Source organism: Arachis stenosperma, chromosome 3 (assembly GCF_014773155.1).
Source record: "Arachis stenosperma cultivar V10309 chromosome 3, arast.V10309.gnm1.PFL2, whole genome shotgun sequence".
In the NCBI taxonomy this organism is placed as follows: domain Eukaryota; kingdom Viridiplantae; phylum Streptophyta; class Magnoliopsida; order Fabales; family Fabaceae; genus Arachis; species Arachis stenosperma.
This window is the reverse complement of record NC_080379.1, coordinates 3,847,902-3,861,109: the sequence shown is the minus strand read 5'-3', so window position 1 is coordinate 3,861,109 and position 13,208 is coordinate 3,847,902. Positions and strand designations below refer to the sequence as shown.

The 13,208-nt window shown below is 29.4% G+C and overlaps 1 protein-coding gene across 3 annotated transcripts; it reads right to left on the bottom strand.

The window, feature by feature from the left end:
* Positions 1-4,138: 4,138 nt before the first annotated feature.
* On the bottom strand, positions 4,139-9,054 carry LOC130969854 (membrane-associated 30 kDa protein, chloroplastic). Of its 3 annotated transcripts, XM_057895755.1 has the most exons (11): positions 8,795-9,054; positions 8,600-8,718; positions 8,377-8,487; positions 8,064-8,128; positions 7,899-7,980; positions 7,278-7,352; positions 6,262-6,332; positions 6,087-6,169; positions 5,433-5,497; positions 4,735-4,809; positions 4,139-4,598 (listed from the first exon to the last, which is right to left on the bottom strand). In XM_057895755.1, exons 1-11 carry the CDS (start codon positions 8,913-8,915, stop codon positions 4,479-4,481), a joined length of 987 nt encoding a protein of 328 aa, XP_057751738.1. In that variant the 5' UTR covers positions 8,916-9,054; the 3' UTR covers positions 4,139-4,478. The 3 variants fall into 3 exon arrangements, with proteins under 3 accessions (XP_057751738.1, XP_057751740.1, XP_057751739.1); XM_057895757.1 differs by lacking the exon at positions 8,795-9,054 and having other exon boundaries at positions 8,377-8,510; XM_057895756.1 differs by lacking the exon at positions 8,795-9,054 and having other exon boundaries at positions 8,377-8,495.
* Between the last annotated feature and the right edge of the window lie 4,154 nt (positions 9,055-13,208).

Here is a 13,208-nt window from a genome sequence, read left to right as displayed (position 1 = left end):
TTTGAGGAAAGTAACATATACAAGTTTTAATGTGCCTGTTTCAACGAAAATATTTAGTAATAAAAAGAATTAGCCAAAAATAATCTAAATTTATTTTATTTAATATTTATTAATTATTACAATAATTAATGAAAACTAAATAAAATTACTTTTAACTTTTTTTTTTATCTCCTTAACATTATCGTTGTTTCAGTTTGATGTTTTTTACCCCATAAGATGATAGTGATAATTTTTAAACTAACAATGTTTCCTTTCATTTAAATTGATGTCCATTTGAGATAAATATCAAGGTATATTTAAAGATCAAGAAATTGTGATAAATGAAAATTGGTAAAAATTTTAGTTACTTTAAACACTAGATGTGAATTAGACGTTTAAAAATTAAACTATTACATATACAAATGACGTCTATTTTTTTTTTTTTGGAAATTATTAAGAGAAAAATGTTTTTCTTGACTAGTTTAATGTCAGCTGCTTAGTCCTTTGGGTTTGGTGAGGACCACTATATATTAACTAATGTGTTTGTTTGCACGAAGCTAAGCACCCACTAGTTAACTTTTAATTAGGGTATACGAGAAATCAAAGTCAATTAGAAGAAAGCAAAGCCTAATATATAAAAAATAAAAAAATATCAAATGGATAATGATATATATAATGACCAAGCCCAACAAAAGACTATGTCAACATTATTAATCAGTGATTTATTAATGTTTGTAGTGCTCATCATATATACACTATGTAGTTTTCTGTTTTAGCAATTCAATAATATTAAATTATTAATATGAACTATTAGAGCATGTCTAACAGAATATTTTGAGAGTATCAGTTTTAATATTTTTAAGAAATAAGTTAGTTAAAAAATAAAATTTATATTAAAGTTGATTGATGAAATAAAACTAGTATTATCTTAAAAATACAATATCATCTTAATAGAAAGCTAATAAAATTTTGTCACTCATATAATTTATGTTGATAAAATAATTAAAAATAATATAAAATTCTCACTAACAAATTTTGTTTTTAATTTTAAATCACTAATTATCACATATAATCTCATAAATATTTATGTATTATTTTATAAAACCTAAAATTATATTAAAATTTAATTTAGCATTAGAGATACTCTCGGTTCTCATTAAGTCTCCTTATCCGTACATGCATAATGAAATTGTCACCAAATAAAGAAATTAGTAACTGCAAGTCAAATTGATTTATATATTGGAACTAATTAATTAACTAGGGGCCAATGAGTGAGCGAAAAAATGTTGTGAGGGACGTATAGTTAAGCGCATATTGGGTTAATTGAAGCAAATCCTACTTTAATATGCTGAATAATTTCCATTATATGATGTCTATATGTATGGTAGCTGATTAAAAAAATATTTAATAATAAAAAAATTAACAAAAAAATCCGAATTTATCTTATTCAATATTTATTAATTATTATATTTATTTTTTAATATTAAATAAATAAAATAAATTCTTACTTTTTTCTTTTTTGTTCTCTAATATTACCATTGATTAATTTGTCTATGGTTGGAATTGAATTATCATCATGTCTATACTGAAAGGAAAATAAAAATTCCCATATTTGAACATTTGATGTAGCTTTATGACTTCAACAGAAAAAATATACAAACATAGTCATAAGTCACTATGAAATTTTAACCTTGTAATAACTTTAGAATACCAATATAGGCTTACAGTATTGCACGCAGATCTAAAATCTTTACCGTATATATAAAAACAATAATATTTAAAAAAAAATAACTAAAATTTATTTTATTTAACATTCATTCATTATTGTTAGAACTAATTAAATTAAATAAAATAAATTTTAACTATTTTTTGACTATTTTTTTTATTAAACATTTTCGATATAAGAAAGTAATTATTAAGACTTATTAAGAGTAAGCATAACAGCATAGTTAGTGCAGTAAGAGATTTAATTAAGTATAAACTCTATTAGCGTGAATATAAATAAGAAAAGAATATATTATTAAATGAATATACGTGAATCATATATTCTGCATTTTGGTAGATCCGAATACAAGTTTCCATCTATATATAACTAACACACACATCTTAAGCTAAAGTAATAAATAAATAAATAAATAAGATAAAAGGGTATTATGGAATTCAATAAAATAATAATAATTGAGCTAGCTAGCTATCTATGTAAATATATATTTAATTTGATGGAGAATATATAATGAATATCAATGACCAGGGCCTTTAGGACTTGGTCCAGAAGCCAAACGCTGAAGCCAAAAAGCCATGGTGTTCTTGGCATGTTCATATGCTGATGAAGATGAAGAAAATGTATATGATTGAAGGTGGTTGGCACTTGCAAAATCCTCTGAATTTGAAGAACCTCTTAATAAAACCCTACCTGCCTCCACCCCACTTTGATTATTATGGCTCATCAAAATACCCAAACATATAACAATAATAGTAACCAAATTTAAAAGGGTAGTAGTAGTGGAACTCATTTTTGTAGATTATATATATTGAATAATATATTTATGTGTGTGTTTGTGGAAATTAATATTGGAATTGAAGCTTGAGGTTGTTATGATTTGTGAGTAGTGAGAGAAGAAAGTGGTGCCTTTTTATAGTGTGGCAAAATGGAGAGTGCTAGCTAGTGATAGTGGTAAATTTGAGGTGGTTTTTTTGGACTTTTTTTAGTGGACACATTGTTTTGAAGGGATTTAATTAATTGCGTGTTGACCAAGAAATGTTATTGGAGGAAGCTGCCATGCATGTGAATTATGTATGACGTACTTGCTTTGCCGGGTATGTATGTATATATAATAATAATTTCAATTTCTTCTTTGAAAATGTCAAACCCTATATATGTTACTATATTTTCAAAGATTCAAGTGTTTTTTTTTTAATTGACACAAAACAAATTTTAACTCTTTAAATATTTTAATGTTATAATTTTAAATAATTAAATTTATTTTAATAATTTTTATCAAATTATAGCATTATACGATTTAAACCATATTATTATTTTATATTTTACCTTTTAAGTTTATTCCTATAATTTTATATAAGATATACATTGATTTGGATATTAAGAAAATATTTTTAATTTTGATGTGCCTATTTTAGTTATTTATGAATTCATCCATGCTCAAGAGTGAAGACATTTTGGCAAGTAGAGTCGACATACAATTTATGTGATATTGGGAATATTTTGTTTTATCATATATGTGAATCATGTTTCCTGGTCGGAAAAAATGGAATTTGACTAACTACACTTCTGTTATATTTGACTATGCCCGAGAAAATGGAAATCATAGTACGGCACACGTAACCTAATGCTGAAAAATTTTAACGCACAATAGTTTGGGTGAGGGAATTTAACAACAATTCAACGACTTTATTGTAGCAAGTCCCAAATTCTAACTCAACAACCCACACCGTTTTTGATAAATCAACCACCCCTTTGAGTGCTGACTCATGCTCACATTTACTTTGTTGAAAACTAAAGAAAACAACAAAATTACTCAAGTCAGAGGCTACTAGGGTCCGCTACAATACAGAGCTCTCCAAAACCATTGTCCCTTCGGAGAAAGTAGCATAGAAACAAGAAATTATTTTTAACTCGCTATTTTATAATACCATGCTAATTCATGTTTCGTAGTAGGTAAAATAGTAGGTAGTATATAATATCTCATAAAATTTGTGTATACTTGGCATCACTTGAATACTTAGTCAAATTCGTTTTACAAAAAATAAAAATATCCAGAATCAGAACGTCTTAACCAATGATCAGGACATTGTTTTTATAATACACCATCGATTGATTAACTAAGTTATTTGAATTAGCGCATCTATCTATGTACAATATATAAAAAGCTAATACCAATATTTATAGTTATTATTACTTTACTATTTTATAACTTTATCATTTTAAGTATTTATGAAGAAAAGAAATGCTAATAGATAAAATTTAATATGTAAAATTATACATGAAGCCACTGATGAAAATGTCATCCCATTTTTAACACCCTCCGTCACCAAAGATAAATAAAACAAAAACAAAAACCTGAAATGTATAAATCTACACCGAAAAACAATTATTGCCAAGCTATCTGGATGATGCTGAATGTTTAAAAAGCACAAGACAAACATAGATATCTATCAATCTAATAGAAGGGGCTTAATACATCAAAATCAACAGTTTTCAAGCGCTACTTGGTTTAATTAAGAGGCAGAGAGAGGAAAAAGAGGAGAGAAGGGGAGGGGGGAGGCCTTTCGGATCTTAGATATACTACAGTATATCAGTGTGCTTAGATGTCACATATCAGCTATAGAAGCATGCAGCTTATCTATTCCATTTTCCATCCAGCATTTGGTTGTAAATAATATTATCACGATTGGCACTTAACTGTACAGTGTTTGATATCTGAAGCATACGAAATTCAAGCATGAAATACGAAGAAACGAAAAAAAAGATTCCATGCCTTTTAAAAATCCTTTGCTCTTTGCCTCAATTGATCAAGCTCCCTTTCTATCTCAACATCTCGAAATGGAATTCCGGTGTTGGCGCTAGTTGTGCTACTTCTTCCAGGGGGAAGCTCTCCTTTCTGCTTCAAGCAACAGTTAAAGAATGAATAGTTAAAAAGATATGTAGCACGTGGGAACTAAACAATTTCTCTCCCTTCACTTAGTTTATCATGATATAATAATATTGGAGAAAGATAACAGTCATTCGAAGCATACCTTCGAGCCAACAGAGAGTTCTTTCTTCAGATTTGCAAGGTCATCATCAACTGATGAGCTCTCTAGCATTGCAAACTGCAAAACTCAACAGTTGATGTGTTCATGTTGGGGGGGAATCCATAATTCCACAAAAATAAAAAATAAATTGTACAGCCTTTGCAACTTCAAACTTCATAAATTTCATGAATTTAAAGATCAAGGGATGATGTGGCCCTAGATAAGACTCGAGAATCAATCAATTTCACCACCAACTCAGACAATGAATCCAAACACATTTGGAAATTAGAGTTATCCTGTGGTTTAGTGGTTCTGAGCCATACTCAAATCATAATTAACCAAAGGAAAATATTTACAATAGAAAAGTTTGTAACATAATCATTGGAACTCCAGTGTCAATTTTCCTAAGGAAGAACTTCTCAAGAGGTGAATTTCAAAATTTCCAAGGGAGATGAACTGGGCAAATTAGCATAACTACCTTTGGTATCCCATTAGCAGGCATTTATATACTAACCCAGTGACAAACACAATGAACATAGCTATGATAATATTTTAGAAGATTATATTTTCCATTATTATTATTAGAACATCAATACATTTTATAAACCTAGGCTGGCTTTATTTTTATTTTTCTTTCACAAGCTCAACATGTAACTATATATACAAACTTGAACGTTACATGGTACACAAAAGTTACCTACCTTCCCTTCAAGATCATCACTTGTTAACTGGCCAAGAGCTTCAGCTTGGGACTCCATTGCCATCACTATCAAGATAACATAAAATAAATACGAAGAAAATAATCTTATATTTCATATATAATAAAAAGCACATAGAAATTTCATGCAAATGGCCCTGGCATACACGCCATTTCCAATTGAGCTACTATTCACATATTGATTAGGCACTTATCATGTCCAACTATACCAACTTCAGTTTTACTCATAAATTACTCATAAACTTCTGTTACCATATATTTTGACTACAATTACATGAACTACAACAATTTAAGAAATAAGAATAGCACACACATATAAAGGCATAAAATCTATAAAACACAGGGTATGTGTTCAGCATAATCGTAATAACTAGTGAATATGCAAATAAAACTATTCAGATTGTTGAAATGAATGCAAATGTTAAATATTTTGAACCACTAGAAGCTTCAAGATATCAGATTATATATATATATATATATATAGGAAAGGGGAGCAGGATACAAAGCATAGAACCATTAATATCTTTCTGTCAATCCAATTTAAGCAAGGGCATACATCAAGGATAGACCAGCATAGTATTATTATATATTTATATACCCGAACAACTAATGAGTAATGTCAATAATTTTTATTCACCTTTCTCTTCCATTTTTTCAAAAGCAGACAGAGCACCACTTGTATTGACATTTCCCAGCATCTCACTCACCTTGGTAGAAGTCCTAAAGGAACATTAATCAACAACCAGGATTAAAAGGGATTAGGAATATACTGTAATAAAATGCAAGTCAATCAGAAAATGGTTTGGACAAACTTTGCAGATTGAGCTCTTGCTTTCAGAGTATCCTTCTTTGATCTCGCCTCCTGTATCTTACTCTCCAGAAGCTACAAGCAATTAACAAAGCAAAAATGGGATAAACTTACATCACTAGTTATAACAAAAAAATCCTGCGTTATAATTAAAATAGCCCAACAATTTTCAACAACAGCTTATGGGATTCTGGGAAGATGCAATTTCTTACAAAGCAGCAGAAATACAGCATTGTGTCCACATCCAGCACACAAATTAACATCAATAAATTATTGAACCAACCTGATGCACCCAATTCGAACACTGGGCTACTTATAATTAGCTAGCAATAAAATTAGACTTTAATAAATGATGGGACCATAAATTATTGGTCTAGTACACAAAGCTCGAATATATTAAAGAATTTCTTCTTTAATTTAAAATGCATTATTGACATTAGCATTATAGGCCCACTTTCATTCATTAGGATTTACATTAATATTCAAAACCCAAGTGGATTACTTCTCTTCCTTTCGCACTCATATTCATATCCTTATGCCTATTTCTTTCAGCCATTTCCTGTTTTATATTAGTATACTCAATATAATTTACTTGAAACTTCATAGCTAACCCAGATTTATCATACAATCACAGGAATGGAGAATTTCATATCCAATCGGATGTTGAACCTTAGTGGAAGCCCAACAACTCAATAGGTTAAGACTAGGATTTTCCTAGATATCATCATTGAGATGGTAGAAAGAAAACAAGAAGGTAACATAAGCTTCACACATACAGGTACTCTATAGGTAGGTACACCTAGGATTGGAGAAAACACACATAACAGCTATCCATCCTAAGGAAACCAAGGTGTGTAACAATCTAGTAAGGTTTTTAGGAACATACATCCCAATAATCAATACTAATCCAGAGTGACATTCAAAGAGGCAGCACTGCAATTCATGAAAGTGCTTCAAAAAATACTTTTATAATACTGATCATTTCAGAGTCTAAATGTACCAACAAAGAATAACATTTACCCGTGTATTGGAGACAAGATTGTCAACAACACTCTTTTGTTGATCAAGTTGGGCTTTCAAAGAACTAGCATTATCCTGCAATATATAAGCAGCATATAATAAGACAACCTTATTATAATAATGAATTGAAATATAGAAACAAAATCACTTCACAGATATTAAGTATTAAAAGGTCTTTTCACTACTGAAGAAATTTGAACTAACATCAGATAATCACAAAACCTTATAACAGGACATGGCAATCTTAACAGTCAATTCATATCATAGACGTATACATTTGACTATTATAATAAATCACTTGCGTACACAACAAAAAGAAGAGTTAGGCATGCTTGTAGGAAAGAGAATTTGATACAGCAATACATCACTTGGGTAGACAAAGGAGTTCCCATCAAGCTTTAAGACATGCTTGTATGAATGGGAACCATAGCAAGTATAAGTAAAAAATGTTTCAATTCAATTAATCAAAGGAAGGGAGGAAAAAATACTACCGCGTTTAACAAGGAAATTAAAAAACAAAACTCCATTTGATTATTTGCACATCCCTATATGTAAAAAAAATCCTCTCCAAAAACTAGTAACACAAAAGAGCAAAAGTCCCCAGAGGAAAAGGGAACGTACTGCATAAGATTTGCGTCTTTTAAGTGCTTCACGGGCAAGATCTTCCTCACCTTTCTGAAGAGCAAGTTGTGCTTTACGGTACCTACATCATATTTAAAGCACAAAGTGGTATTTATACACATAAGGTCATAAGTAAATTAAGATAATAATTCTTTCATACATTACCACTCTTCAGAAGCTTGTTCTGCTGCTTTGTATTTATTTTCCAACCGCTTTTGAGATGCCAACACCTTAAGATAGAATATGAAGTAAATAAAACCACATAAGCATTGTTTCTTTTTTTTTTTAACGTCTTTTCAGCTTTCAACTGCTATAGCTCAACCTCAAATAGTTCCCAATAGCTTCTTTTTTCTCTTTTTTTTGTGGGGATAAAAAAAAAAACTAATGTCTTGTCATAAAAAATATTCAAAACAAGCAAATAAAAACAACGAAGCAACAAAAACAAATAATTCTGAAGAAACAAAACGGAGTAACTGACTTGTGCTGTAGCTTGACGCATTTTGGTCAAGTCATCGTTCATCTCAAGCACGGCTTGCTCCAATATCTTCTCCGGATCTTCAAATGTACTAATGATTGCATTTGCGTACGACTGCATTACTAAGATGACAAAATCTAACCATAACGATAAATAACAATGAGAATATTAAATCTAAACCTAAATATTTTCTCATAAAAAAATTCGCAGTGTTCGTGTTATTCACCTTCACAACTCTGGCGAATCTATCAAACAGGTTCATTCGAGTACCAAGAGCTCCACCTCCATTCGTGGAACAGGAAGATCGCAGAGGCTTCACAACCCTCACTCCTCTAAGCTTCACAACTTCAAGCACAAGAACAATCGAAGTTAGTGAATAAGTTAATTTCAACGAATCGTAGGATAATAAAACACGTGTTACCTCCGTTGCCGAAGAAGGAAGTGGTGAGAGGAGGTTTCTTGGTTAGCGAGGTAGACGACGAAGAAGAAGAAAGAAATGGCGCCGGGGGTAATCCTGTAAATATGTGAAGCTTCGACGCCATTTTTTTCTTTTCTTTTTTATTTTGGAAAGTGATGAGTGATGAGAAGAGGAGTGTTGCTTTGGCTGAAGTGGGAGGATGAAGAAGAAAACGATAAGAATCGGAAGATATTGAGAATTTTGGGAACACTCCTCAACCTCACTCCTCTTACAGTATAACAGTACAGCTACCACCCTCGCTACTTTCTTATTAATGGGCCTGATCCTGGGCCTGAACATAATTGGGCCAACAATATGAGAAAATAGAATAGGGCCTGCTCATGGAATCGCTGCTTTTGCCGCTTGAATGTCGTCTCAATCTTTCTTAAGTTAAGAAGCCAGAGCAAGTGCATGTGAAAGTTCGCCTAATACTCCAATTAGGGTAGTCTGTCTGCCGTATTATGGAGCACCGACTAAGTAGTAACGGACCCAGAAAATTTTAGGAGTGGGACAAAAATATATATATATTAAATAAGTTTTGTTAAATATTATTAATTATATAGAGATATAAAAATTAAAAAGAGTTAGTAAACACTTTTATTTTTAAAATATTATTCATTATATATTATTTATAAAAAATATTTTTTTATTTCTAAAATTTAAAATTAAAATATTTTAATTAAATTATAAATAACTTATTATCCTAACTAATTTTTTTTACACATTTAATAATAAAAGACTGAATTAACTAGTATATTAGCGCCTAATAATATATTAGTATTTATAATTTAAAAATAGAATTATATATAAATACTAGAAAAATTAGATTTTTATATGAAAAGTATGTTTATACAAAATAATAGAAACATAATTTATTATTTTTTTATTTTTTTTAAATAATTAAATTTGTTATATATTTTTTAATTTAATTTTGATATAATATTAATTAGATAAAAGATTTTATGCATCTGTTTAATTATATATTGTAATTAAAATATTTTTTATCATTATTTTTTAAAATAAAAAACATATTCTAAATTTAGCAAATTAATCAGTTCATTTTAAAATTTTATATGTAACATAAGTACATATAATAGAATAAAAGATAAAAAATAAGTAATAAGGATGAATAAATCGAGAATAAAATAAAATATATAAAGTCACGAAAAAAAATAAAATATTAGATTGATACCTAAATTATAATTGTTTGAATTAAAAATTGCAATTAAAAATAACAAAAAGAGAAATAATGAAATTGAAAGATACATAGAGTCATGGAAAGTTATATAAAAAAATTGGAGAATTTAAAATTTACTTTTTAATAAAGAGAAGATAACCACTAGGCAAAGAATAGAAAAAGAAAGTTAAAAATATAAACATAAGAAGAGGGTTTAAGAGAATAAAAGAGTGACGGTACAATAATTAAATTTAATTAGGTTAAATAATAGTCAAATGATAGAAAAATAAAAAAATAAATTTAAAATAAAAATTAAAAACACCATGGGGCAAGTGCCCCCTTATTGTTGTGCTTGGGTCCGTCCCTGGACTAAGGGATGGGGGAACACTACCGATCCCGAGTGCCCTATCACTAGTGATTACTCCCGATCCGAAGCACCCCTTTTCTACATAGATATCTGTTAACCCAAAAACAAAAAAAAAAGGGGGGGTCGTCCTCTTGACCAAATACTAAGGTAATTCTCACCACAGAAAAAACTATGTTTACTGCGTTTGTTTACAGAGACATAAAATCGTGTTTGACAGGGGATATAGATAGAGATAATGTGTTTATCCTGATAAGAAGGATATGAAGACACTAATAAGAGATATATCTTATTTTTTATTTCTCTTTCATTATTCTTGTTAATTTTTCATAATTATATTTTTTATTATTATAATTTTTATCTCAAATTTTTTGAATAAAAAAATGAGAATAAATTGAATTTTTATAATTTGTTATAGTTTATCACCAAATAAAATATAAGAATATAAAATTTTGTGTCTCTGTCCATCAGTGTCTTGTCCTATCTTATTTTCAGTTCTATTCTCAAAAATAAACATAATCTTGATGTTAATAAACAAATAACGCCCAAAGATATTATTTTAAAACGAGCAATACTCATCTTATTAAGCAAAAAATCAAGAAAATACTACAATTAAAAAAAGATAAAAACTTACATATTATTATTTTTATATAAAATTAATAATAGATAATTATTAATTTATATGTAGTTATTAATTTTATATAAAATTAATTATTAAAAATTATTAAATAATAATTTAATTAAATATATTAAATTATTTAACATTCTCAACTATTAATTTTATACGAAAATAGTAGTACCTGAACTTTTATCTTAAAAGATATGATATCAAAAAATAAAGAATGCCAAATCTTCTTAAATTATCATGGAGCTAGCTCCCTTGAGAAAGAGGTTATTCGACCTAGCTCCCTGCAAGAAGCATTCCCTTCAAGATTTGTCAAGGATGCAAAAGTAGGTTTCGACTGTGACAATAAATGATGACGTGAGCATAAAAATAAAAAAATAAATACAAATCACAAAATGTCGAAAGATAAAATATTACCGTAGAAGTGGGAGGTCTAACGATTTTTTTTGACACTTACTGGGACCAGATCTCAATATAGAACATCAATAAACTCACGTTTTTTCGACGAGAGAATGGCATCGCTGGAATTTCCCTCTCCTTCGACCACCTCCTTTCTTAGCATTGGATTTTTTAGGAACATGCCAGAATCATCCGAATTCTCTGTAGGTTTTTTAGGATCGGAGCCTACTCCGACAATCTTAGTAGGACGCAGCTAAAACATAAAAATAATTAAATTATATATAGAAGCAACAAGGTAAAATGGCACAAAAAAAAATGTGATACTAGAAAGATATTTGGTGATCTTCCGTAGTACCACTAATAAGGTGGTAAGTATGAAACATGTATTCTCAAAAAAATTATAAAAAATACATATATTTAACGAAAAATTATTAAATTTTAAGAATAATATTATTTTTTTTAATTATGATTACAAAAAATATCAAAATTTAATTGATATTAAATATTTTTATTGTATTTTTAAATTATTTGAAGACATTTTTGTGGATAGAAAAATTTGAATACATTTTCAAGTGTATTTTTGGTAATTTACCCAAATTTTATAATTGTTTTCTTTAGAAAAAATATTTAAAAAATAAAAATTGATCCAAATATAAGATATCCAAATCCAATTCATTAGAGTCGCCAAAAAAATGGAATCCATAATCACCTCATCTTCTATATAAAATCTCATTATACTTAAATCCTGTGAATATGGTTAATCTGTTAAATATAAATATGGTAATCTCCAAAAATTTGAGGTCAGAATTAGGGATTCGGTTTCAAAGAAAGAATAATAATATGAATGCCATTGACACTGACATTGATGAGAACCAAGTTAACGACTAAGAGATTCAGCCACTGTCACCAACATGCGGTATATGTACCCTCCCTATATCCATCGGCAACATCTTCGACAACAAACACCGTTGCATGGACCCTCCTTATTACTGGCATAATTGCATTAGCCGCTACCATGTCTACTGCGTCCGATTCGTCACCGCACAGAACGTCCCTTGTCCTGACTTAAATTGAACCGTAAAGTTAGATCCAATGGCTTTCAAGACTTTCATCCCCGAAGACATCTTCTATAAATGGTTTGATACAACAGTCAAATCGGTACTCCCTCCAATGGAGTACCAGTGTTGCTGTCCTTTCTGCTCAGAATTGGTCATCAATGAGTGTAGAGATAAGTCTGTGAGAAAAGTAGAGTGCCCTAATTGTAAGAAGGAGTTTTGCTTGAAATGTCAAGTTCCTTGGCATCATGATAAAAGTTGTTATGATTATGGTGTGCACAGTAACAATGTGAAGTTTACTAAACTTGTTCGCAAAAAACAATGGCATAAATGTCAGGGGCGGAGCCAGTATAAGGAAAGGGGGGCAACGGTCCCCCCTAATTTTAATTTTTTATATGTAAATTATATGTAAATTTCAGTTTAGTCTCCCTTAAAATTTTATTTTAGTCTTATTTTATTGGGTAAATATTTTTTGCCCTCCTCTAATATTTTATCTAGCTCCACCCTAATAAATGTCCTCATTATTCTTGTTGGATTGAGCGAATTAATTGATGTAATTCCATTTATTACAGGTATAATTAAGTGTGAAGCTTCTTTATTTTCTTTTTTCTTTTACCAATTCTTATTAGTATCTACATATTTCTTAGTTTGATGGTAGGTTTTCAAAAATTAATTTGTGAATTTGTTTGATTTTTGGGTTTACTGAATTTTAACGGGTGGTTTAGTTGGGTTTAAACGGATAAAATGTTTTAAGGTTT